Source organism: Anser brachyrhynchus (genome assembly GCF_964034855.1).
Source record: "Anser brachyrhynchus genome assembly, chromosome: 3".
Lineage (NCBI taxonomy): Eukaryota > Metazoa > Chordata > Aves > Anseriformes > Anatidae > Anser > Anser brachyrhynchus.
In genome coordinates this window covers 34,275,369-34,302,818 of record NC_137696.1, presented here as the reverse complement: position 1 = coordinate 34,302,818, position 27,450 = coordinate 34,275,369, and the positions used below count along the sequence as shown (strand labels likewise).

The following is a 27,450-nucleotide window of genomic DNA, read 5'->3' as shown; positions in this document are numbered from 1 at the left end:
GCAGGGCTCAAGCACAGTTGCATCCTAGTATGTCAGGAGCTCCAGTCTCCAGCTGGTGTCTCGGCATGGCTTGTGCTTTGCTCTGTGGGTGTTGCATCCTGCCTACAGCTGAGCTGGGAATCTCCAGCCCAGCAATTCCGCAGTGTAAGCAATATCTTCCAGCATTGTGACAAGCTGTAGGAACTGAAGGCCAGGTCAGGAAAGCTGGTTGGGTGCCCAGCCCCTGTGTAAGCACAAAACTCCCCCCCACAACTAGAAAAGGAGTTATGCAGCTAAATGTCTCTGTACATGTGGGCATTAATGTTTTTCTCCAAACAAGATGCATTTAAGTGAGCTCTGAGATGGGTAGAATACATCCCAGTTGCCCGCCACTTGGCAGCCATCCTCACTGAAGCCTTTTTGGATCAGATTATTTGTGCCGCTGCTGCTGCTCTTGGTCCTTCTGCTTGCTCTTCCATCTGAAGCATCACTTTCTCTGTACTGATTTCTGCTGCTCCTAAAGGTCCCTGAAATGAGGAGTGGGAGAGCAAAATGATGATGTGCTTTCAGAGCATGCACCAAAAATGCTTCTGTCCTCTCTCTACAGCAATATGTCAGCCCAAGCACGTGAGTTAGTGGAGCTAATGAGAAGCAGCTCGGTAAGTGAACTGCTCCTTAGAAACATCATGGTTGGATGTTTGGGCTGCCCCTCAGTGCTCCTGTGGTCTCTGGGGGATGACTAATTGATGGGACATTTGAACAGTGATGAGTGCTTTACGGATGAAAGAAAAATCAGTGTCCTCATCTCTGGTGTGTTTTCCAAGATACATGTGCCAGGGACTAGTCATTACTATTAGGAGATTAACATTTACCTATGCAAATCCGCACAGGTAGTGTGCAAACACACAGGGCAGAGACTAACCCTCTGGATGGGCTGAATCCCTGCCATGTCACAAGGTTTTTGGGGAACTGGCCGGGGGTCTAGTGTTGGGGAACAACCTGCTGTTGCTGCTCTGCTGAGGGCTGCAAGGGGTGCTCACCAAAAAGGCAGCTCACTTTTAACAGAGTAGCAGGTGCTCTAGTTTGAGGTTTAGGGGGGGAAATGTGGGAGAAAGCTGAAGCTATCCTGCTCCAAGTGTGGGCTGAATCTGTCTGAGTGTCTGACTGGGTGTGATTTGTTGCTCCAGAGTATTCCCTGTAAGGGAATTGGAGTGCCTGGTGCTCCTTGGCTCGGGCTGAATGGGAAAGGAAGGTACTGCATAAGCAGGATTTGTTAAAGCATGTGTCTCTGTGTGCCAGCACTCCTGATGGATGCTGCATGCTAGCCCCACTGTCAGTTACCAATTGTTTGGCAGAGTGAAGGGAGCTGGCATGGCTCTTCAGTAAAATAGTACATGGCTCTAGGTCTTTGTTTTATTCACTGCTTTTTACACATCTTTAAAAGGAAGGGGGAAAAGTCCCTGCCACACTTTGCCTCTTGGTGAAAAGCTTTCTGAGCGGTGTTGGTGAAGGAGGAGAATTCAGACCTATGGGTGATTCCCAGGCCCTTCCTCTATTTGTGGGATCCTTTCACAGATGTTTGTTATGTAAATGCACCGCTCTAAAAATAGGTGCCTTTGATTCCTTTCTTTGTACTGAAAGCTACAAAATGTTTTGATGAGATCCAGCTCTCAGCAGCGCCTATTGTTAGCCTGTGGTGACGTGGATGCTGCAGCTGCCCTTATATGAGCTCAGTGAAGTCACCGGCCTCCTGGACTCTTCTATTTTAATCTGCTCTGTTCCCTGGGGCACCCCGCTCCCCTCCTGGCTACAGGGGCAACGCTTGCCCAGCTGGCAGGGATCCCCAGCAGCTCCTGTTCCCCAGCTCGCGTCGGTCACTCCAGCATCCGCGACCCTTCGTCCCCGCGCTGCCCACAGCACTTGGCTGCGCCTGGCAAATGTCCCCTGCCTGTCCCTGACCCGAGGCTGGCATCTATTTCAGCACGCTTGCTGCCACAGACGCACGTCCTGTGCTCAGCCACCCTGACAGTCCTTGTCTGCCGAAGGGGATACCCTTACAGAAGCCAAGGTGACTTGCAGCTAGGCTAGCAAATAACTCACACGTAACCCCAGACAGACGCTTTTCTGCTGCTGTCTTAACTCAGCATGCCTTTTCTGCTGTTCTGCTGGGCTCTCTGTACCCTCTGTATTTGCATCTGTAAATGTTACCTCTACATGCCTAAGCGATGGAAACTGAAATCTGTTTATTTTATGTGCCACTAGAAAATTAACTTCAAGGAGGACTGGAAGCTGATCACTGTCCTCGTTGGAGGCAATGACCTGTGTCAATACTGCTTTGATAAGGTTTGTATCTCTGAAGCAGGCATGCTTGTTTGGGCACTTGGCAGGTGACCAGCCCTGGAAATTTAACCTTTCTCTCCCTCCATGAGCCAAAGCTCCTCTTTGTTTAAAAAGCACTTAGGACTACTGTTCCTTTCATCTGTATTGTATCAGCAAGAAGTGCACAGCTTTTAATTTTGGGGCGCTGTAGCTCCAGAGTAATGCATTATTTAAGAACCATCAATCTGCTCCGTATTGAACAAAGATATAAACTGAAGAGCTCTTCCAGCTCAGCTGGACAAAGTAATCAAGACAGTGTGGTGTCTTTGGTGTGTTGTTAGGGGGACACAAGTGAAGCTTTATTCTGGGAAGCGTCTCCATGTAATAATTACTGGGGATGCCTGTTTCTCACTTCAGAATGACACCAAATGAAATAACATCAGTTTATAGTGAAAAAGATGTCTTACCTAGCTGCCGGCAGCCATCCCCTCTGAAAAGGTTCCTGTAACACAGACTATGAGGGCCTGGGCCCCAGCTCATCGAGATAACTGGGGGTCATTCTCTCAGTTATGGTCAGTTTCCTTTAGAGACTGCTGCAGGCATTCTTTGGCCCCCATGGCTGCACCTCTATAATTATACTCACAAAGTTGTTTCGCCACTGGGTTTTGTGGGGTCTGGCTGCCTCCATATCAGTTTCCCCAGACTGGCAGTTTAAAAAACCAAAACAAAAACAAAGCAGCAACAACAAAAAAAGCAAACCAAACAAACCAAGAAATGTATTGCTCTGTTCATAATGTGGTCTGGGTCCAATAAAAGACAACGTGAAATCTGAAGATGTTGCTTATGGAGTCATTAATCAGGGAAAGACTCTGTCCAGAATTATTCTATACCTCTGGATTTTCTGCAGAGATTAAGTGAATACATTAGTGCCATGGAAATAGAAGCACTGCCAACCTCTGTGCATGTGGCAATAAACCTCTTGATCCAAAAATATATCTGCCATCAGAAGGAGAAAGGAGCATTGAGTTGGTATATCTTCTCATGGGACACCTTGCTAATAGACAGTCTGTGGACTCAGTTTTTCAGATAAAACAGTTAAACTTCTTAATTACTGAAAGAAGACTGATCCAATTTTATTTATTTATTTTTTAATTATACAGGAAACCTATTCAGTGCATAACTATGTAAAGCACCTTCAAGACGCTCTGGATGTTTTCTATGATGAGGTAAGCTTTTAAGATACCCTAGCAAGCTATGTTCCTGGCAAGCACCCTGGTGTTTTTCCTCAGCTCTGACAGACTTGCAGTGATCCTGTTTCATACGAGGTTATCTTCCAAATAGCTGGAGTCACAATGCAGCACTGAGGAGCAATCTAACAACTTGTGTTAGACAATACCCTGCGACAGTGGGCTGCAGTTTTAGGAAAAATGTGTTGCATGGTGTTTTTGCCATGGACCGAACATATCACAGCCTTACTGCCAGTTCTGATGGCTAAACCAACTGTGCAAAGTTTCATTTACCCTAGAGAAAATGAAAATGCCCCAGGGAGTGAAGCAGCATTTCAGCTAGCTCGTGCTAGCTGCCAGGGATTTTTTGGCTGACATCCACTATACATCTCCTTCCCCCTCCCTTTATATGTTACCCTTGCACATGCCATTGGTTGCAGCCAGTGGAGTTTGCACTGACTCACTGACCTGCGGATGGCACTTCGTTCTCGCTTTGTAGTGGTATCATGTTCTCTGACTCGGTATGTCTGTTTATTATAATCCCTGCAGCTTCCAAGAGTCTTTGTCAACATGGTGGAGATACTAGAGATTTCTGGACTGCGTCAGATCGCAGCAAGCTCTTCAGAGTGCGCTCTGACAGGAATGTAAGTGAGCAGAACAGGTCTTCACCTTTAAAGTGCTTGGATTTTTTGGGGGTGGTTTTTGGTGTTTTTTTTTTTCTTTTCTGATCAGTCTAAACTGCTGCTACAGTAAGATAGCCACGTTGAGCTTTCTGAGCCACTTTTATTGCTGCCATTAGATGAATAACACCGTTCACATTGACTTTCTATTACTTCTTCCAATACTTCAGCTAAAAGGCATGCACCTGTAGACTGCAGTCAGTCATCACTTTTCTTAGCTCTAAGGCAGCATATCATGGCATAAATCACTATACAATTGCCATAGTACTGAACTTCAAAGCCATTTTCACCTAGCTGTTCACTGCTCCGCAGCTCAGGCTGACATCCCTGACGTCTCTCTTTGCATTCAGTGCTGCATCACCTGTGGTGCAGGTTGGGCTGCAGAGTGCACAATGCATGACCAGGAGATCCTTTTCCCACCAAATGGAGGAGACCAAAATCTCAAAGACGACTGAGGGAATAGATTTAGAAATTAGCAGCGCCTTCAGAGGAGTCAGCATGGACGTAAAAAGGCTGTTTAGTCTAGCAGAGTAAGGTATAACAGACCAGTGGTTGGAAGCTGATGCCTACTGAATTCAAATGAAGTAAGGCACGGATTTTTAATAATAGAGATGACAAACTGCTAGAACACACTAGAGGGGAAATTAGTGAATTGACTGTCTTGCTTGATGTTTTCATATTAATTCTAGGCACCTTCTTAGAGGATGTATTTCACTGAATTATAAGTTATTACCTCTTGGTCTAGGGGTAACAGAATGAAACAAAGTAGTTTGAGGAGTCAGATCACATGAACAATTTATCTTTTCTACCTTTAAACCCCCAGATTTCTGAAATTCTGCTGTATGTCACTATGTAGTGTTGTGTTTTTTCATTGGAAAACACGATATGCTGCTAATGTGTGACATAATAAGTGCATTTGTCTGACTTTTAAGAGTTGTGAGTATTGCAGCTCTTACTGTCTGTGACAAGTGTTCCCTGAAAATGACGTCAATAAGGACTTTTTTTTCCTGAAGTATCTGTCCTTCCGTAAGTCGACAAGGAGGATCTCTCTCTGCATATAAACTTTGAGCAGTTTTTCTGAGCTTCTTGAACAGACACATTGCTGAAACACTGCATAGCCTGCTCTGGGTTGGCTTTTAATTTTAGTATTTCTTTCATTGAAGGAATATTTGCCCATGTTTCTTAAACCCCAAGGAAAACTCTTCTGAACTACAAGAAATTAAGAGAGTTAACAGAGATTTTCAGGTAACGCCTTGATTCTGTAACTGGTCATATTATATTGTGTCTCTTTTTATATCTCTTCTTTCACTCCTCTTCCTCTCTCACATGTCCTCAGAACTGAGAGGGGTGACTTGGAAACTGCTCAGCTACAGTTTAATTAAAACCCTAGCCTGCTAGCTGGCTAGCAGCAGTGCAAGTCTTTCCTGCCTTGTGATTTGAGCTCAGTTCTGAGATGGCAGCAGATTGAAACTGGTTTTGTTTTCCAGTTGCTGTTTGGACAGCTGAAAAGGAGTTACTGATGACGGCTCTTTTGTTGATACGTGTCTGTTATGAATCCATTGAACAGCTCACATGAATTAACATGCCACTGCAAGGATGACAAATTACCTTGCGTCAGCTCTGTTGTCGTAACTCTTAGCAGAGAAAATGAACTAAACTAACCTGATATTCCTTTCTTTTGGCATGCGCTGAGAGTTAGTACACAGATAGCTTACCATGGGTCAGCTTGCTATCTGAGAGTAACTTTTCATAGCCTCAGGGCTTAAGATTCACTCAGATTTAACAAAGGCTATAAGTAGACATTGGAGCAGAAGATTTTTCTATCATTATTCCTGTGAATACAAGGATTGCTCTGTCAGCTCACAGTATGTTCTCCAGTCCTCCATTCTGTCTCTGGCAGTGGATGTTGTCTGATTAATTTCACCATGCTCAAAGGGTCCATACTGGAAAACATTTGTATAAACTTATCCAGGGGGATGTTTTCCTTAGCTAAGGGAATGGGGCTAGGACTGTTCTGAGACATGACCAGGAGCCTTAGAGTGTATAACCATAAGCTGGAAAGTAATAATAATATGTTTTTATTATCTATATGAATGTCTGTGCCCATAGTTTTCAAAAGTAAAAGGTGATTTTCAATGCTTATGCATTATTTTATTTCAAGCACACCTTTCTGGAAAATTAAGCATGCTTTGAATGTCTCAAGTTGGCATTCTGAACTCATCCTTCACTTCTAAAAATTTTGGTCATACTCCTTTTTCTAATTCTCTGTAAACTTTAATCTTCTTGTGCTTGTGAAGCACTGATTTCAATAAGTGAGGTATGAAATACATTTTTTGCCCCCCATTAAGCAACTTTACATTTCAAATTATCCTTGTTTCTTTGCATTTTGCTAGTGAAAATCTCTTCCAAATTATTTTCTTTGCCAATCTCTGGACTGCTTAATACTATTCAGCTGGATTTGTACTAATGAGCTATGCTTACCTACATTGAAAGAAGTGCGATACGCATGTTTTTATGATAGCTGATAAATGGTAGATGAGCCTTGCGAGTTACTTTTCTGTTTCTAACTTTGCAACTCCATATAGGCTGAAGCCTTACAGCTGGTCAACAGTGGTCGGTACGAACAGCGTGAGGACTTTGCAGTTGTTGTGCAGCCATTTTTCCGAAACACCTTGTTGCCCCTGGATAGGGTGAGTCCCATTTTTCTTTTCCATCATGCAAGGACCAGTGTCTTGATTTCTAAGTCAGTAAGATCCATAAGGCAAGGACTGTTTTTATTTCCTTTGCACAGTCTAGCAGCACACAAATATTTGCAGTGGCCACACAACATGTAGGCACCCTCTAGCTTCATCTGAATTGCATGTCCCCTTTTGCTTCCACTGTTGGAAGGCTTAGTTGGCCTTCACCACAATTTTCTTCCAATTTAGGTTATTGTATATGTTCAGATTACCTTCACATGGAAACCAGCACATGGGGAAGTATGTTGTATGCCCAGCTCACCCAACGCTGGAAAAAGCAAGCAGCCTTTGAAGTCAAAGGCTGATTCTCCCTTCTTTTCTCCAGCTCTAGCACTGCATATTCTGTGTAGTAAAGGACAAATTCTCAGCATGAATCCTGGTCAAAACTATTCAGTTTTACATAATACTTACTTTGTCATATCATCCCTATTTTGTTCTGCCAGCCTTCAAGTCCAAAGGATGGTTATCATTTTGACAGTGATAAGGCAGATCTTCCCTAAGACAGACATTTGCCTCAGCTGGATAAACCCACAGTTTTTGATGTTTCCTGAAATTCAGCACAAGTTTCAACACCTGAAAGATTTTAAGCCTATGTCTGAACTGTGGAAGTTTAACAAGCAAAAATAAACAATCCTTTTTTTTTTTTTTAAATAATTCTGTTCAGTGTGGAGCATTGCTCAATGGCAGGGTCCACATAAGAGCTGTGAATATTGGTTTAATGACAAGTCTAGATTTGTTATGGAAATTGCAGTGTGAAATTGAGCAGGATGCATTACACAAAAGATCTCAAGATGTGGAAATCTGCCCACAGTTAGGAGCACCGAACTTCATCTGCATTGTCAAAACATGAGCATATTGCCTTTAGGAAGATAACAAAATTGTAAAGGAGTATGGCAAGTCCAGTGCACTTTTCGGATACGCTTTTAGATATTGTCAGGTCTCAAAGCTTAAAGTGAGCTTAAAAATGTATTTTGCTTTTATTGCAGGATGGCAAGCCAGATCTGAGCTTCTTTGCTGCAGACTGCTTTCATTTCAGTGAAAAAGGCTATGCTGAGATGGCTATGGCTCTCTGGAATAACATGGTAAGTGGCTACAAAGTAGATCCCCATGTGTTTAGGGAAGGAGTCCCAACAAAAGTTCGAGAAAAGTGTCCAAAACAAAACAGTGAGCATATCAATTTTGTTTCTTGCTAACAAGAGGAGGACTACTGAACTTGAGACCCTTCTCAGTCTGCATTGCTTGGGAACACAACCCAAAGCAATTTTGTTGAAAAAAAAAGAAAAAGAAAAAAAAACCAACCTGTATAAGCTGTTGCTCATTCAAAATGAGAAACCTTGAGAAGAGCTTCAGCGTACTCTGGAGAAAAATTCCCTTCTGATTTTGTAATTAATATGCACTAAAGCAAAAATCAGCCCAGTTAAACATGCAGTCCTGCAGCTTCCTGAAAATGTCTGTTGAATGAGCTTGCCTTTCTTCAGTGAAGTCTGTTAGATTTATTATGAAAACAAACAAGTGATTGAATTTTTGCTGCCATTAATAGTGTGGACATGTTGTACCACCCACTCTAATATCTGAGGCAGTTCTAGCAGAGTCACTGAAACTAATGGAGGACTGAAATCATACCTATGATTCCTTTACTTGCAGTCACATTCCTTCTGCAGTTTTAGGGGAAATGGTAACTTTTGAGTAGTGCTGGCACAGTGTGTAAGAGGCATATGCTGGACTTGATAACTCCACGGTAACAGTCACTTTTGGAACTATGTTTTTTCCCATAGTGGAAGGAAGACTATGGCATTTCCATGCCACAGGGACATTTCCTCCTCTTGTCTCATGAACAACACTTCCCAAACACACTGTGCAAGCAGAAGTGCTGTATCCTGGTTTGTGCAAGAAACAGGCATAAATGGAGGAGAATTTATTTTCAATTTACTTAAAAGTTTGAGCAAGATAAGAAACTTACAGCATATTCCAGAATGAACTTCAGCACAAGGGCTGGGAAATCCAGGGCAGAAATCTATGCAGTTGCCCAGTACAGCATATGAGTTGTAGGTCCAGGATTATAGAAAACAGTGCATGCACTTGTGCTGAATAATAGATTTGTACACACTCCGCCAATCTGCCTGTTTTTCTATGTCAGGCTTCACTGTCTGGTACTCCAGCTGATGGCAGCCTGGTAGGCTTCATAGCTTTAGCAGGGCTAACAATGGCCCAGAAACCCCTGGCAAATGTAAACAACATCCAAATTGTGCATGGCTGCAAGTCCAAGAAGAAAGAGGCAGTACCTGGGCATATGGTAGCCTTAAAGTGGGTTTGTTGCCACGCGGTGTTCCTGTCAGCCATTACTCATTCCTGAATCACGATCAGTCCTTTTTCTAAGCCACTGGAGTTTTATTCTGTCCAGCTGTCACTCATTTCCTACGCACATAAGAATATTGACACAGCTTTCTACTGGGTAGTGGAGATTGGCTTCTTACTAATGCAAAGTACAACTATTCAATCCACAGAGCAATGTCGATACGTGTTGATTGGACTATTTCCTAGTTAAATCTAGTTCTTATAACACATCCCGGCTTTTCATTCGTTGTCCATGTACAGAGAGGTTGTGCAAGCTTACTGTGAGGCTGTATTGTTTTTCTGTTCCCTGAAAAGCTCAGCAAGCAGTAGGCTTATGGCCAAATGACATGGATTCTTGTCAGTACACACAAAGGGCCAGACTGTGCCTGGCCGCTGCGTGGGTACGCAGGGGTGAGGATGGCTTGGGAAGCTTCTCCCTCACCCTGGTGATCTCTGCCCTTCCAGCTTCATGCAAGGCAAAGCGTGCTCCTGCTCTCTGAAGTCAGAAAATGCTGTAGTCTTAACAGGTCCCCTTTGGTTGCAAATCCACCTCATCGGTCCCCTGGCCCAGGAGAAGAGCACACAGACAGCATGTTTAGCTTGTGTTAAGCCTCCACGTTTGCTATATGCCCTTATAGAAGAGCCATGTGTTTCTTCAAGAAATTGTTCTGTACGCTCATGGGCTTGAGGGTGCTGTCATCCTCAGACCTCAGAAGCTAATGCTGCTCCTGAGGTACAGATCACAGAGTTGAAGTGGGGGGAAAAAAAAAAAGCTGACTGCAGAATTTTGCATCATATCATCCTTTGCCTGCTCTATGCCAGACTCTTTACCAAGGGGTCTGCCATGGGCAGCGTTACAATTACCGACAAATAAGCAGTCAGACAGAACACTACAGGAAATGAACCACGTATCTTACAAATAATCACATCGGAATTTGAGTTGTTCCCTTTGAGGCGAAATAAAGCTACCAAATTCAGTCTCCACGACATTAACTAGCAGGCAGGGCAAATGATTAGGACTCATGAGTCCAGCAGGACCCCATGGCAATCAGCAAAACCTGGCACTCTGGTTTTTTTCTCATCTTCCCTGTACTTCCTAGCTTTCTTCCCTTCTCTGGTCATATTTTTAATACGTAAGGCACCAGACCCTGCATCTTGCATTGGTTCATCTCTTTCCTTTGATTTTTTCAGTCTCTATTTCTATTTTGTATTACCAGACTAGAGAGAGGAAGTATTCCCAGTGTTTCCATATGGGAATCTTATTAGTTAGAATTTTTCTCCACATTGTGTTGGGTTTGTCGGGGTGTTGTTTCTCTCCAGCATACAGCTGACACTTCAATCACTTGAGAACAGTAGATGTGTATATATGGAGCAGCAGAAGCAACAGCAGCCCTCTGCACTGTATTCCCAGAACTGCTGGATGACAATTCTGCAGTCCTCTATGGGCCAGTCCTCAAGTCATTACTTCAAGCATGTCCATACACAGTTGTAAACACTTCAGTTAACGTGACTGATCAAGCTTCTACTTGTTAGCTTAACTATGGTAACGGATGGCATGTGGAGTCCTTGCCAACCACAGATGTTGTGCCATTAGCCTGGACATATTTTACTTTGCATTTGAAATGGACTCAAAGTGAGCCTATGTTCGGTTAATGCAGCTTTGCTGACAACTGCTGATACAAAAGGCTCTGTTTAATTCACTTCTTGCAATCTTGTGAACTTAGCCTTAGCTAAAACTCCCAGGGAATTATTTGTCTGAGTGAAGGCTGCAAAGGTTGGTACTGTCTCATCCTGTTTCTGTAACTCTGCATCACTTTTGAAGCTGCTTCCACCACCATGACACCTAAGCATCTTTCTTTCAGTACTGTGCTTAGTAACGTGACTAAATTCTGTCATGTGATTGTTTTTTTGTGGTTTATACTGTCATTTGAGATGTATGTGGCAGACCTGGGTGTATAGTGAACCATTTTGTTCTAGCAGAGTATGTGCTAGTAGGTTATTTTCTCCTACACTTAGTGCAGAAAGAGGAAAGGCTTCTCCTGTTCCTTGCTTCCTGAGGGAGTTTTTCTGCAGACAGTACATCAGATTCTCGGTGTCTTTAGTTCATGAATGTTAAAATGTTTGGAAGCTTTCCTGTTATGCACCTTCCCCCACACTTCTTCATTGACGCAAGAACCTAAAGATTGGAAGAAAAGTTGTAGCCACCCAAGTCAGGAATCTGAGGAGAAAAAAACTCATTGTTTACTATTGCTTTTCCCTTCCTCAGATGGAGCCAGTTGGTGAAAAGCAGACTTACAACAACTTTACCTATGACAGATCAAAACTGAAGTGTCCAAACCCAGTAAGTAAAGTCCAAGAGGCCAATACTCTCCTTTGTCCACTTTTATTTTTCTTCTTTCTTCTTATGGATAACTTTTTTTTTTTTTAAGAATATCTTTGTGAAGGTTTTAAATAGCAAAAATACGCTCCTGTTTTGTTAAACATAGGAAATTATACTGAGGATTTAATGCAAAAGAATTATCCTTACTGCAGTGGAAAGCCTCTACTTTAAGCCAGTTTTAATGAGTCTACATACTTCTATTTGGTTGCCTGCAGCAAACAGATTTGGAGATGATGCCATCACTGCTCTTTCTGGACTGGCTTCTCCTTTTTTTTCTTCTAGGAACTTTCAGGCAGTAGGGCAGGAAATAGTTTGAGCTAAGACAGAAGGCAGAAACAGTTGATAGTCTGTCTAGAGACTGACAGTTTGCATCTCTGGGAGGGGTGATGGTATATTGTCTGAATGCTGCCTGCCAAGCGGCTGTGGTCAGTAAAACCTTTGATCTCCCTTTGTAGGAGAAACCCTTTCTTTCCACGATGAGAAACAGTGAATTCAGGAATTCAGCTCTCAACTCAGAGAAAACTGAACCTTTGGTGCCCTACTGGGCTGTCATTGTGGCAGCGGTAGCTGGAGTCCTGGTGGGTTCTGCACTCATCTGGGCTGTGTCAAGAAGAACCACGAGACACCGACGACAGACCGAAACAGAAAAGAACATGAAAACAACATCTCTGTAAAGCAAGTGGAACAAACATCTGGTTCTGCTGAGGCTGCTCTCTGGTGTGACACAGAGAACAGGAGAATAAAAAAAATGGTTGGACATTAATCGAGCTTGGTTAGCCAAGGGATTTAGGGGCCCAATAATATTGATCAGAAATGCACTGTAGGACTAGCTTCTGCAGGTCAGTGAAGTGGGCAATGCCATTCAAAGTGTTAAAGCTTTTTCATTCCGGGATGCAGTTCTTGGTTTCATGAATATTACATAGGCTGACAATTGCTTTCATGAAGCAAGAAAACTTGTTCATGTACTTTGGCACCTTATTTGCACATCTGCCCTTTTTTTCTTATAAAACTCTGTATATAAAATGTTAGATTCAAGTCCATGATTGTAACCTGGTGTTCCCTAATACCAAAGTAAGTGCAATAAAGAAGAAACAGCATTTTTGCATATTAGATTCAAGCAAGACTGTTGAGTTGAAGGAGCTAAGTTCATTCTACACAGGAAAGTACCATGCCATGGAAACATCGTCAAGCAACTTCTGAGCAACCCAGAACATCCATGTAGCATCTATGGTGCAGTGCTGGGCACCCTGTCCACTGCCTTGGACGCAAGCCACTGTCTGTCTGAGATTGGATGTGGAGTTGGGCCATGCACATCACTTCTGCAGGGCTAAATTGCTTAGTCCCATGTCCTGCCCCGTAGCTGTATGGCAGCCGGTCCAGAATGGCTCTTCCTGTGAGGAAGTAATTTCTTCACTAGCAGCGGAGTAGGGGATCTAAACAAAAAATGAGGTACATACTGGTAACCTAGCCTGGCACTCATGGGACCTGCGGTATGTTCAGATCTCCCAGACTGGAGTCTCCCTAGTTGTTCTCCAAGGAAGAATTTGCAAAGTTTTTTTCAAACTTCTGATCAGGAGTTCAGAGGAGAACTTCCCTGGTATTTAGACATTCTTTGTGTTATACTTGCAGGTCAATTTCTAACCTGCTAGCATGGATGATACTACATAGACGCCCTGTATTCTTGTTTTTCAAAACCTTTATTTCATATGTCAAATACTTTTAATTTTGATTTTATTGAAGCCAAAGTGTAGTTTGTAATGGTGTGATTTTTTTGTGAGGCATCAATGTTTCCAGTCCATAAATGCAAATGAGCTGAAAATTAAATTGTTCAGGGGAAAAAATGTTCTGGGATTCCTAAACCTGCTCACTATGCACACATAGAAAGTGTTCAGAGTCCTCCCTTTTCCATTTCACTCACTGTTCTTGCAGGGATAAAAAGAGGTGGGTAAAATACAAATGGTATAGTCAGGTTTCAAGAGCTGTAGCTCTACTCGTCCCTTCTTTGATCTGCTCTCAAAGGTTGGACTGTTACTGGTAGGACTGTTGTTTACATAAATCCTATCCACAGGTGTGTCTGAGTTTGGAAGCTCTATATGCAGCCCCAAACAAGGATATATTTGGAATGCAAAACAAAAGCACCTGCATCTTGTTTCAGTGCAGCTCAAGTATAAACTCAAACAGCCCATCTCTGCTGCTCTTCCCGTGCCTGTCATCAGTGTGCATCATTAACCATCTACCTGATATCCCAACTGCTGGTAGTTATTTGGTTCAATAATTGGAAGCAAATGCAACCTTGAAACTGTAATGCAGCAGATGACAGCTACTATCTTCCTGTCCATTCCATGGCATCCTTACCTCAGACACGTTGTAAAACAAACATCCTCTGCAGAACCTTTCATCAGTGCTAGGTATGTTGAAGGAAGCTGAAAAGAGCAATTCAGTGCTGATATACCTTTCTAAACGATGTGTGCATGCATGAAGTGGAATGGGAGTCCTAGAACACGAGTAAGAGCTACAACATACTGCGTGGTGCCTCACATCAGCTTCTTCCTGCCTGGAGATGGATGCAAATCTGTTTTTTGTGTTTCATGCTGGTGTTCCCTGCTAGAAAAACTAGGGAGCCCCTTTCCATTCAGTCTAGGAGGCTGAATTTTGCTCTGAGCTTCTGAACGCCAAAACATCAGATGTGCACCAGTTGGGTAGTGAGGGAAATAGATGGCTCTAACCTCTCCAGCATTTTGAAGGATGCTGGTGGAAATAATACTTATTGGCTTTGTGATGCTTCTGCAGCAGGAGACTTTTCTCCAAAGTTTCTCTGGGTGCAATAGAGCTCTACTACACTACCCCAGCAGGAGCCATAGGAGGTGGAGCAGGAACTGGTGGCTCCTTACTTAGTCTATTGAAATATCTTCTGGTACCTTTCTCATGTAAACTGAAGTATGTGCTGAACTGCACTGATGTTTAAAAACAAACAAACAAAAAAAAAGATCAAGAATCATGCAGTTTGCAGCTATTTTACAAGCAAAACTGTTTCCTTGAAAATATTGATGCCAAGCATTCCCTCTGTGCTCATTAAGCAGAGGTAACATTAAGCTGGAATGAACGACAAATTATTGGGTCTGGATCTTAGTCCGACTGCATTCAGTGTAGCGTTAAATCAGAATGTAATCTGTGTACCCTGTCTGTCCGTTGTCCATTTTTCCCTCTTTTCCTTGATAGCATGCCCTTGGTTTCAGTTGCCCTGTGGTATTTTCCCTCACCGGACTGCTGGGTAGGCCGGACTGCTTACTGATGCACCAAGGAGGAGAGGCATAGGAGGAACTTCAAGTCGGTATGGAAAAATGCATGAAACGGAAGGTGGTTTAGTCCAGGATTTCACTCTGGACAATGTCGATCTCACCTGCTGCTGAAAAGCACCTCTTCCGTGTAAAGTGGCTTCCTAATGTCTTCTGAAACCAGCGAGCAGTCACTGTCCACGCAACTGCTGTGGCTACAGGCTGCGCTGCCCAGCTCAGGTGGTTGTGAGGGGCAGCCGGGGGTAAGTGCTGTGCCTGTCCTTGTAAAACTGATCCACCCCTCAAGCAGAGAAGTGACAGAGCCTAATAAGTGTTGACAGTTTGTCTACAGCTTAGGCAGCAGCTGAATTGAAGTTCTGGCCTCTTTTTTTTGCTGCTGAGGGACCTCCCTCTTGTCATGGTACAGCATCTGCATTTTGCTTTGTAGGATCAGATGGTACAGAAGAGTTTCACCTAGTGTGATTTTGCCCCCAAAGTCCAGTTTAGATGCTCAATAACTAAGGGAAGGGATGGAAAATTCAGAAAAACATCTCACCAGTTTCTGGATGGTGAGATAGGGGAGAAGAGATTCAGATTACAAATGATATCATTTTAACAGCTGATTAATCTGTAATATGTGGGGACACCTGGTCAAGATTTTTGTTACTTTGATGGGAATTTATCTAAAATGTTGAGTTCAAACAACTACACCCACTAGACCTCCCCTCCCTGCCCCTCCCCGAGAGAGGGGCTTTGGTAATCTCACCACTCAGGCATGGAAAAGCCCTGGATTTTTACAGCTCCGCAATCAGGTTATTCATTTTCCATGAGCTATTTAAAGAATTTGCTCTTGGGGGACCACAGGTTTGCAATGCTTGCTCCTTTTTTAGCCATTTTGAAAGGAATGTATCTGAGATTTTGGGAACAGCAAGATAAAAGACTGTCCAAAAGGTGGTTCACAAGTTACTTAAATGGAATATGTTTCTGGGGTCTTTGACCATCACAGGGAAGGATGCTCCTGAGATCACTCACGTTTAAACTATTTCTATCCTGAGTACACAGTTTGCACATCCAGGGACCTGAGAATTATTTCCAGCAGCAGTAGTCTGTATCCAAAAAAGAGAGTGGTGGAGGAGGGGAAGGAAGCTGGTATGTTTAAATGTAGCACATGCTGAGTATCTTCCATTTAGCTGCCAGCAACTGGCCCTTCCATCACTTAGCTTTCTTGGACACTAGATGTTATGCCATCTTTCACCTGTTGAATTCCTTTCTGAGTGCAGCGATTTTCTCATGCATTTTGAAACGCAATACTGTCAGCACGTGCCTGACAGGTGCAGAAAACTTTAGCTGCTGTTGATGAACATCCCAGCACAAAGCAGAGTTTGTTCTGTTTTTGACCATCTGAGAGAACGATCACCCAAAAGAAAAGACAGAAAGACTGTGGCTTGAGCTACTTTAGAAAGTTAATCCAGTGAAACGTAGGACAGCTTATTTAAGAAATGGTTGGGACTACCTGCTGGCTAGAGGCTGGAAGAAGCTGCCTTACATCTTTCCATTCCCGTGACCTCTGTAACTGTCAGTCATAATGCAGTCATAACTAGAATAAGTTATGTGGATTTTACTGAGAAAATTTCATTCATGAACTTTGTGTTTTTTTTTTTTTTTTTTTTCCTAATTACAGAACTTACAGAAGTCAGGTATGAAAATGTGCCCATGTCCTCTGTCGGACAGAGTATGGGATCAATGAACATGTTTCAGTGGTAGGGTCCTTTGCTCTCCCCAGGCTTTCTGCTTCCTTACAAGAAGGATTTAATAGTCCCTTTGGACTAGCAGTGCTCCGTGGACGTGGTTCAGTGAGAGGCAGTAGAGGATTTCTGCTGTTGATAGCTGGGTTGACCCCAGGGTGAGTTATTTCAATTGGAGAAACCAGCCACTTCTGAACATCTAACAGAGCCACCTCACTGCTGTAAAGTGGTTATGGATGCGAAGAAGGAAAGTAGCCTTTACTTTCAGATGGTCTGAACTGTAGCCATGACAGATTCTTTAAAATTCCTTTTAGTGTTAAAAAACTAGCCATGAAGAAAAACCCTTTTGCTACCATTTGTGTTGGTTAAGTGACTGGAAGCACCACCTGAGGGCCCCAATGGGCTTAGGCTGCAATAGGAGATAATCCCCCACCTACCGAGCCGGGGCTGCGCAGCAGTGGTTCAGTTCAACAGCAGCAGGGAGGCTGGGCCTTGGCCATTTCAGAAAAAAAGTGCAATGTCTTTGCAGTGGGTGAACGAGACAAAGTACTTTTGGTGCTCTTATACCAGCTCGTGCTTGCAGTCAGTGCCTTCTCTGAAAGTCGTAGGAACTGGCCAGCTCAGCAGCTCTCCACACGCCAGGGATTTACTTGCTGGGTTGCCCGTGGGTATCCTCCGAAGCAGCTTTTGGATCCAAGTAAAACACAGGAGTTAGAAATGACTGGGGAGGATGCAGCTGGATAGATCAGACAACAGAAATCAGGGATGCACCTTGCAAATTTCTACGGCCAGCTCTGCTTAGCCTTCACCTTTCATCAGCAGTCACCAAGTTCAGTGCAGATGTGGGGACCCCCAGACAGCTTACCTGTACGCACATACAGCCTCTGGGGCCTGGAGTGCAGCAGCTCCTTAATGTGCAATGGCACAACAGTGCAATTACGTGACTCATGTAATGACCCTGAGTAGCCCTCCCGGATCCTCTGGGGATCCGGGGTACGGACACACCTCGGCTGTGAATCCCAGACAGCCTCAGGGGGAGGTCAGACAGCACGGTGCTTGCGGTAGGCAACAAGATAACACCCCTGGGAATGTGCAGACGCAGAGCTTCAGGTATCTCAATGCTTTGCGAATCCGAGAACAGAGTTGACGGCAGCTTCTGGAGAAATCATGTGAGCTTTTGTTGGACCATGCTTAGCAGGATGAGACGTCTGTATTCCATCCCTTTAAAAGTCACCTACATTAGCTTTTTGTGAATCTGGGCTGAAAATGACGCAAATGCCTCTCGGCCCTTGACATAACATCTCTCTGTCACGCACTTGTTTTGTGGCATGAGCTGACCTTTTGCTGCTGCCGCTCCTGCTGCACTTGTCAAACAGCCTCTTCACCCTTTTTCCCCTACCTGAGACATCCTTTTGGTACAGCTGTCAGAAATCTGTGGTGCACGGTAGGTAAATAAACCAGCCTGGCAATTAGGACATTCCCCTGACTGTTACTTATCCCACAACTAAATATTCAATGCCTTTGTTGAAACATGGTTTAAAGTGTTTTACAAATATTTATGAGGGTAATTTGTGTGTCCTAACATTCCTGTGAGATAGTCTTATTACCCCCCTACTAAAGATGACGAAATTTATGTGCAGAGAGGTGAAGTGATGTGCCCTGGGCTACGCGATGAGTCAGTGACCGAGCAGGAAATTAAAGCCAGAAGTCCTGGCTCCACAGACACAGCCTGGTTGTGTAACCACTACACAACTTATCACTCAATCACTAACACAGCCGACTAGTTGCTGTGCCAGTTTTATGCCTGGTGTTCCCCGCCGAGTGCAAACACAGCAAAACATCGGCAGTCTGTATGGGCGGCGAGGAGCCGCAAGCTCCGTGGCACGCAGGTCACCGAGAACCAGGTCTGCCCCGACGCCCCCGTGCCGTGCTGGGCACCTTGCAGCGCGCTTTGGCGGGGGCCCAGCCCGTGATCAGCGCAGGGTGGGGAGTGGAGAGCAGGGAGAAATGCGCTGCTCTCCTGTCGTGCTCCCACTTGCAAGACCCACGCCCAGCAATTAGCTCGCCGGGTTCCTCCTCCTGCCTGCGCGATGCGAGGCTGCAGGTTGCACCCTCTGCTTGCCCGGCTTTGGAGGGTTCCTTATGTGTTGCTTAGAATAGGAAGGGTGAGGACTTCCAGGGATCTGAGCTTAGCTCTGTCTACACGGTGAAAGTATGTCCTTTGGGACAGAATTTTTCTTGGAGAAAAAAATCCTCTTGGGAAGAAATGATGTAGCTGAAATGGATGGTTTTTTTCTTGCATTGTTAGTCAGTTCGTCTGCCATTTTTTTACTTGGTGGAAGAGAAATGATGGTGAAAAAGTTGACCTAAAGTGAAATTTTCCTTTTTAGAGTGTTATTTCAAAGGTTATTTAGCTATTTAAAAGAGTATTTAGCTTCAGGATTTTCGGAAGTGCAGGATGTCTGTCTGCCTTTTTTTCAGGTTTTAAGCTGAAAGTTTATAGTTGAAAAATATTACGGATTTGGAATCTTTTTTTCTTTTTTTTTTCTTTTTTTTTTTTTTTTATAATATTACCATCTCGATTGTTGAAACAGGAACTAACTCTAAACTGTCGGCATGTCCAGGGAGAAAGAAAAGTTCTTTCTTCTGAACAATTGCAGAACGTCCAGACTTGCTACGTAAGTGCTCGAGAGGCAGCCTACCTGCAGAGCTAACTCCTGTAGCGATCAACGGGCTCTGTTTGTACCAGTAACTGTGCCAGCTATGAGAGTGACCACAGGCTGAGACTGCCATTGTGTTGTGTGCGGTTGTCATCAGTGCAGCTCGACAGTGCCAGCATGTAGCTCTACAGCCAAATTATCCTTAGGTGTCTTCAGTAAGAGACCACGCCACGTTGGCACCACTCTGCAGCAGCTGCAGCGGCTGTGTGACCTGACTGACCGGGCAAGCCTTTCCCACCGACTCCCACAGCTCAGAATTAAAGGAAAAAAACAAGTGTTTTTTCTACTGAAGGCTGCCCCCACGCAGCTGGCATCTCCCCCAGCATGCCCCCAGCTCACACCTTCACCAAGCTGCTGCTCCCTCCCCAGGAAGGGCGATCTGCATTAATAGGGAGCCTGGCACCAACCCTGCCCATCCTCTAACCTGCAAACAGCAGCCCAGAGTTGGGGAGCTGCTCTTGTGCTTGCTCTCATCCTCCTGTCTGACCATTTTTAGCAGAAACCTGTAGCTAACTCAAGCTTTTTGTCTTTGAACCACCATGACTTTATATGAAAGCAATTGGGAGCTGGAATGGATCTGCTTGATGGGAAACAGGGTTGCCTCTGCAAATTATCGAATCCTAAGATTATGTTATTTACCAACGTGTTCTCCTTCGGTCATCCTTCGAGCTGCACCGACTGACTCCTGGCTCCAAAAATCTGATTATAATTTAGTCTGGCCGCTAGCACCAGCTGCCTTTGGTTTCTTTTATCTCTCTGAATGGGTCAAGCAAAAGTGAGGTGCTTCAGAGCCTGCTCCCTGCATGAAACTGAGGGAATCCAGAAACGTATTAGAAAGGCATTAGCTTCTCCTTTTCTCTCTCTCTCTTTTTTTTTTTCCACTGGAGCCCATCCAGATAGAGCACAAACAAGGAGAGGATAAATGCAAAGTGCTCTGCTGCCCTGAAAGCATGCGCTGACGTCAGCTTTCGTGAACTGGCACTTTAATCATCGCATGGGGAATGTTTCTCTCTCTCTCTGCAGCCTCACTTTGAATTTCTCCCTGCATGAACATCAGCATTTATGGCAAGGAAGATTTATGTTCTTTGCTGGTTAAAAAGGGTAGTAAATTTGTAATGCTTTTACAAGCTGCTAGACCTAGAGAGAGCCCTGGAGATCCAAAACCCCGTAGGCTCAGACTGGGCACATCAAGGGCAGCAAAAGGGCAAGCTGCTTTCTGTACGTATTTCCCAGGCACTAGAGGCTAAGCTGAAAAGCAAGAGAGCAATCACCATACACAAGAGAGTTACTAGCTTCTCAAAGCCAAACTGTGCAAAATCCTTTGAAAAAAATGTGTAGGGTACCTGACGTGAGGGACAGCAGATGTTGACCCTTCTCACGAGAGTCAGAGCAGCGATTAATTCACTGGAGCTCACAAAAGCACCCTGAGCTCCGCGATGAAGCGCTCCGTGTGTGTGTAAGTGCCTCCCTGTGTTGTTGCCCAACCTTCTGCTAGGATTTAGCCGAGCCTGCCCTTCTGCACCTCCTGCCGTGGAGCTGCGTTTTCGGTGTTTCCCTGACGTTGCGAGGGAGCGCGTGTGAAGCCAGGGTACGATGCGGTGCACCCGCCCTTCCTTGGCTGTTTGCTGTGGGTGCGCCAGAGGTGAGATCTGCCCCCGGCACCGTGGCCGTTGTGCTGCGCGAGTTAGGATGGATCTCGGTGGAGCAATTTAAAGACAGACTTCAGTCTTTACGGTGCGGGGAGATTACTTCACTCCAAACGTTCAGAAATGTGCTGGGAGGGGGGGAGATGACAGAAACTCATGATGCTAGCAGGCTATTGTCAATGTAAATGCAGTCAGCTGGTCCCATCAGCTGCTTTCATTAGACCGCCTGCCTCACAACAAAGTGGTTTCCTAATTATAGCCTTGCCTTCACCCTCGGTACAGCACAGCCCTGCGCCATCAGGTGCTGTTGCTTCCTTTATGCCTGTCGGAGCACGGGGCAGCGCGGAGCTGCCTCAGCACCAGGGCCCCGCTCGCCCGTGTAATTAAAGCAGGATTAGAGAGGGATTTGTGGCGGCTGCATTCTTACTCCATCGCTCCTGCACGGTGCGGCTCTTGCTTCTTATGAGGGCTTAGGTGGCTAAAAAGCTCGCGGGCATTTAAAACACATGCACACACACTTATACGTGCACATACGTATTCCAGTTAATGGTGCATTTCCCAGGTATTTGCAGACTTCTGGGGTGATGTGTAAGAAACACAGAGAGATAGGGAGTGAGTGAAAAGGTTGTCATTAAAGATTTAGCAAGAATCCCCTCCTAGTCTTCCTCCCAGCTCCATCTCTCACACCAAAAACACATGAAAACTAGAAATATTCCTTCCTACCAGCCACATGGCCATTATACTTTACTCTCTTATCTTATAAAAACAGATACTCCCTCTTAGTTGCCTCTCCCTCAAGAAAGCCAAATTTTTTTCCAGTTGAGCAGCCAGCAGCTATCAGCTGAACTCAGACCACCACACATCATGAGCTATCTGCTGGAAAATCCTGAGTAGTTTTGTTTTTTAATAGTTAGTTTGATGTGCTTTTTCCCTGTTTGCTTTTTGGATTTCGAGTGCTCGGTTAATGTTTTTTTAAACTTTCAAGGCTGGAGACATTTTTTACTTTTAAATGAAAGTAGCAATTTTCATGTAATTACAGAGTTGTATACAACAGCACCAAATGTTGTGAAATCCACGATATAATCTTCGCAATGTTCCTGATGTCATTTCACAATTTGACTTGCTGATAATAGAACCCGATTTTGTTTTCCTGGTCTCTCTAAGCCTGCTGCTTGCGAGCCATTTTTTAAGTACAAAGTTAGTTAAAATGACCGGCCTGCTCCTAATCTCATATTTTTGATATGGTCTGCTGCTCACCAGAAAAGAAAATACGTGATGGCCTGGCTCTTCCTGCAGTTTTTCTAGCATAGGCTCAGCTACCGCACACCAGCCTTTTGCTGCTATCTCATATTAGCTCCTGGGTTTAAATAAACTACATTTAGTGACTGCAATCTTTGGTTGTTATAAATACATTTTTGATGATACAGAAGCGTGATATAGTTTTTCATCGCGGTCTTTTTGGGTATTCCTATACTGATTAGAACTGGACAGAAAAACAATAACCAGTTACAGCCACTGCAGGCCAGCAAAAACACAGGCCCACAGAAATTCACATTTTGGATGGTGGTGAAGTGTCCTGGTTAAAATCTGGGGGACGTTTTGGAATGAGGCATTTCTTTTTTCCATGAAAAATGTTTGGTTTTATAGCAACACAAAAACTCACGAGGCAGATTTAAACAGACAAACAAAAACCAACTGCATAATGATCAATCCTAATCAATTATTTTTTGAAGACTTGTAACATTCAGATTTCATTCCAGCGTGAAACGAATACTGCAGTGCACGTTTCAAACTCACAATTTGTGCAGGAGCGGGCTTATCCTTCTGTCAGCCCCAGCGGCGGCAGGTATTCCTGGTAAGCAGGTAGCACGTTGCTCAGACCTGGCGGCGGCAGAGTACCCGGTACAGTGATGTTGCTCTGATGAGGACAGAAGACCTGCTGCAATTGAGATGCTCACAGCATTGTGGTTCTCCCGCCATATTCGAGCTATTTAAAGGTTGCCAAAACGCGTGTTGCTAGCAGCCAAAGCAGCTCCCTTGCCGTGCTGAGCCCTTGGCTCTTCGGCGGGGTTTGTGGCACCCTGTGGTACCCAGGCCGGAGGTCAGGGAGCTCTGCGTCCTGGTCTGTGCTCCTGTGGCACGACGTAACCTCAGAAACACTTGATGATTCCATTGCAGCGAGATGTTAATGTATAAACAGTTATTTAAAATGCTGTGTCCTGAAATACCCACCTCACGGAGCAGGGAAATAGCCGTCTATTACCGCTCTACGGCACCGTATAATCAAGGGAACTGCCTGGTAGGTGACAACTGTGGTGCCCTCTGAAGCCACGTGGCTCTGAGCAGCGTTCACTAGAAAGCAGTGGAGAAGTGACTGTCGGCGCTTCTGGCCCTCCCTGGCTCCTGACGAGTAGCTGATCCTCCGGGATGATCTCATGCGATCATGTCTAAGTCTGCCGTGCCCACTTGATTGGCATTTATGTGCTGGCAACCTTTATTTCCAAGAGCTACAGAAGCTATTCAGCTGGGGCTGCAGCCTGGCTGCTGACTCACCCTGCCGAAGCTGGATTCAGATCTCTCCTAACCCGTTCCCAGCAATGAATGTCTGAAGCTTTGCAACCACGCTGCTGTCTGCCTCATTTGTGTTTTATGCCCTAGGAGAGAAGTCTTTCTTCCCTTCTCCCTTCTCTGACTTTTTTCTAGACAAAAGAACACAAGGACGAGTGGGACCAAGGAGAAGAAATCCCCCGTGCTGTACATGCAGCTGTCTGCATACCCCCTGCACCTGTTTGCCCTCCCCATTTTTGACCCTGCACAATCCTAGGAATTCTTTCTCAAAGATCTTTTCCTCGGCTATCTCCTGACAGTGGCCAAGATGGCCACCTGCCATCCAGAGGAAGAGGAAGGCTGGGCACAGGGTTTTCATTTTCCTTTGGACTGGGGCCTCCCGCTGGTCCTTGATCCATGCACAGTGCTCCTTCTGGAGGTGCCCCCGCTTTCTTCTTCAATCCGGCACTGCATGCAGGTGGCTGCTCAGGCTCTGCTCCGCGCCTTTCTGTATGCCACGGTGACCTACATACCTGTCCTTCTCCGCATGTCCCGGCTCATCTGGCCCTCCCTTTTCTAAGGGTGATAATAAAGGAGAGACCTTTCATTATCTGCTGGTCTCCACCTTCCAGTCCCTAGGTTGCATGTGGTGCTATCCTCCACTCTTGTTTGTTTGTTTCTGAATAAGAGCTAACTAACCTAAATGATTTCCAGCCAGGCATCTGTGTGGAGTATTAAACCTTAATCCATCCACAATCTTAACTAATTGGATTGCTTTGTGGAAGAAAGCTGCCCGTGGTTTGACTTTCTGCAGCACAGTTAACAAAACACCACCAAAAAATAATCTAATTACTGTTAGGAAGAGAAAGCAAACTGCATCACAGCTTACCCTCTTGCACAAGAGGTATAGGCACTGCTGAAATTTGCAGAGGAGGTTTTGCATGCATAAGCAAATCTATGGACTGCGTGGTACCTAACATTGCTCTGCCCTTGTAGGTCAGTTATGCAGGGAATAAGCAGCAGCATTCCTGCAACGAGTCATGCTATCTTATGCCTAACTTGTGCTTCTCGTACCACTCAGAATGTGAAATGCTGCTTCTCTCGAGAACGTCTTACAAGTAATATCATACTTTTGCAAACAACACTGATGAATTGATAAAAGCAATTAAAAACATCAGCAGCCAGGCTGGGAGGTTAACTAATTAATTTGAGAGCTAAGAGTCCAAGTCAGGACAGTAAGTGCATCCACTCGTCACAGAGGCACCGTGCCTACCGCTCTCTGCGCCAGTGGTTAGCACAGCAGTGCTGCCTGCTGCTGCCCCTGTCTCCTAGGCTATGGGACATCTGCTATGGCTGCATAAATTACATTCAGGAGACCAAAAATCAAGCATTCCCCCTTGCACTCCTGCTCAAACACTCCTTGTAATGCCACCACATCCACACTGAAAACGCTGCCAGCAGCTCCTCGAACAAGGTCTGCAGTTCACATATGCTTTCTGCGTCGTGCTGCAGACTTTCCTCCAGCTGAAGGCAACCAGAGGGAGCCCAGCTGTGATCAGTTACGGTCAGAGCCACCTGGGGTGAGAGCTAACCTGGGGTGTAGGAGGTCACTTGCTCACGCTGGCTTGGAGGGGCTGAGTCTGTGTGCTCTGTGCTGGCCTTTGCCAGGCCCGAAGGTTTTGAAGCCCAGTCTGTCTTACGCCGTGTTAATCCCATATGGATGTCACCCCACAGACTCTTGATTCACAAAGGTGAGGTTGATGTCAACTAGCCCAAAAGGTCAGCCTGGGAGTGCTTCCCGTCATCTCTCTGACAAATACCACCAGCTGAGGCTGAGTTGGGATGTAAACCAAGCCTGCCGAGCACCAGAGACCTGTTTGAATCCCCAGAAATGAGGTGAGGGCTGCAATTATTTCATTTCTCTCAGTCCTTTTTAGGAGTCTAGGAGAACACCAGTCTTTAAGCGAATCTCGACTTAATGCATTTAGAGCCCGTGTGATGGATGGTGTCTATAAATACCATGTAAGCGCACAATAGGATATTTAGCATACCATTTTCAACAGGCTTCAAGCCAGGCTCTGTGCCTGGCTCCTGCAGGAGCTTCCCCAGGACTGGTGGGATTCTGTGTGTGCTGTGTCCTCAGCATGGGGACCACCCCTGTGGGGGCTCCCTGAACCCACCTCCCTCATTTTGGCAAACCTGTCACCCAAAGAGTGTGACGGGCAGGGGAGGTGCCTGTGGAAGCCAAAAGGGCCGTGCCCTGGCAGCTCTGAGCACTGTGTGTGGGTGTTGCTGGCCCTCCTGTTTTCTCCCAAGAAGAGGAGGAAATAACCCTATGCAGGCACCGTGGGGCAAGTGGTTGCAGGCAAACTGTCACACAAAACACAAGGGGAAAAAATAAAGGGGGAGTGGGGGGGTGAATTGTTCCCCCCCAGCCTCCCATATCTGTTTCTCAGAGATGTCTCTGGTGTTATTTATAATATTACTGCTTTACTTGGGGGTTGGGGGGGGCTTTATAGGAATCTGATGATATGATGATTCCATATTTTAAAAGTTTTTTTTAATGCTAAAGTAGAAAAAATATTGGTTTACTGTATTAAAATTTGCAAGTACTTAGTATAATCTGGTGATTAAAGCAGTCTTTTACTCGGATGCTTGTAAACCATAAATTCCCCCTGCAGAATGGCTGCTGTGGCATTTTGCCAATTAACCTTTGCGTGCTTTGCTCCTGGTTTGGATCTGGGCACTCAGGCCGCTCGCTCGCTTGTTTATTCATTGCTGTTAACAGCATGCTTGCCGACTGAAACACACAGAGCCTGCTAGCCATGCTTAGGTCCCCCACCTCATGCAATATGGATGTCTTCTGTGTCATAGAAGAAGCCTGACTCATTAGTAAAAGAAAAGATATTAAATAAGCATGTTGATAGAAAGCAAACAAACTCGGCCATTACGGTGACAGTGTTTTAGCGCTAGCAGAGGCACAGCAAATGTGAGCTCAGTGAAATGGTGAGGAGAGGGGAACTGTTTTTTCCTCCCAAATATTGGCAGTTGGTGGCAGGGCTCTGATGTGAAGAGCAGGGACCCGCTCAGGTTTGCCCATGGCTTGCCCCATATCTTGTGTTCATATTTAGGAGCATGATGTACGGTATTTGCCCTTCTCCTTCCATTGCATTGGTGGTTCTGAGGCCCGCGGCCTCAGATAATGGTTGAGATCAAAAATATTTTAAGCTAAAAAGCTTATTACAGGTGTGGAGTATTATCAAATAGGTGGAATATATATTCTGTGGACCGTGCTACATTTATTATTTATAACTTACAAATACATGACACTTCAGAAATATGAAAGCAAATTTGCTCTCTCTGTTCAGGGTCTATCAGCTCACGAGTCAGCCTCAGAGTCTGCAATCTGAAAAGGTCACTTTGCCATCTGTAAGCAGCTTTAAAGCCTTCGTGGGCCTTAAAACATCGGGCTTAGCCAGTGGAAAAAAAATTCTCCTGGAACAAGACAGCTCTGCCAGCAGAGAGCCGGAAAATGGCTGTGATGAGCCTGCCATCTCCTACTCTTGATGCAGGTAGAGGAAGGAGAGCAGGTTTCCTAGAGCCAGAGCATATGTCTGCTTCAGCACAGCTTCAGCTAATAATTCTCACGTTTATCTGTTCCAGGCTTGTCTCCAAACGACCAAATGTAAAATCTGACATTGCCTTATGGATACATGAAACAGTCAAACCGGTGAGTGGTCCTGGCTCCACAGAGCCTGGCATTCCCTTGTAATCTCTCCTGCCTTTCTTTGTCGCTGTGGCCAACATATCCCACCAGTCAGCCACCAGCACCTGTAGTCTGCTCCTTCTCACCAGGCCCGT

The 27,450-nt window shown here is 45.0% G+C and overlaps 1 protein-coding gene and 1 long non-coding RNA gene across 14 annotated transcripts in view; one reads left to right on the top strand and one right to left on the bottom strand.

Annotated features, from left to right (window-relative positions):
* The window catches only part of PLB1 (phospholipase B1), a 103,730-nt gene extending 87,321 nt beyond the window's left edge, over positions 1–16,409 (top strand). For all 13 annotated transcript variants that reach the window (XM_080588218.1, XM_080588221.1, XM_080588223.1 and 10 more), the window contains 9 exons: positions 587–638; positions 2,242–2,322; positions 3,459–3,524; positions 4,074–4,168; positions 5,368–5,449; positions 6,790–6,894; positions 7,929–8,024; positions 11,543–11,617; positions 12,112–16,409. In XM_080588218.1, coding sequence (XP_080444344.1) covers positions 587–638; positions 2,242–2,322; positions 3,459–3,524; positions 4,074–4,168; positions 5,368–5,449; positions 6,790–6,894; positions 7,929–8,024; positions 11,543–11,617; positions 12,112–12,330 — 871 coding nt within the window. In that variant the 3' untranslated portion in view covers positions 12,331–16,409. The remainder of the gene's footprint in view (positions 1–586; positions 639–2,241; positions 2,323–3,458; positions 3,525–4,073; positions 4,169–5,367; positions 5,450–6,789; positions 6,895–7,928; positions 8,025–11,542; positions 11,618–12,111) is intronic.
* LOC308193491 lies at positions 470–25,759 on the bottom strand. Its single transcript, XR_013949686.1, has 2 exons — positions 20,740–25,759; positions 470–506 (listed from the first exon to the last, which is right to left on the bottom strand). It is a non-coding gene; the product is annotated as an uncharacterized lncRNA (long non-coding RNA).
* Between the last annotated feature and the right edge of the window lie 1,691 nt (positions 25,760–27,450).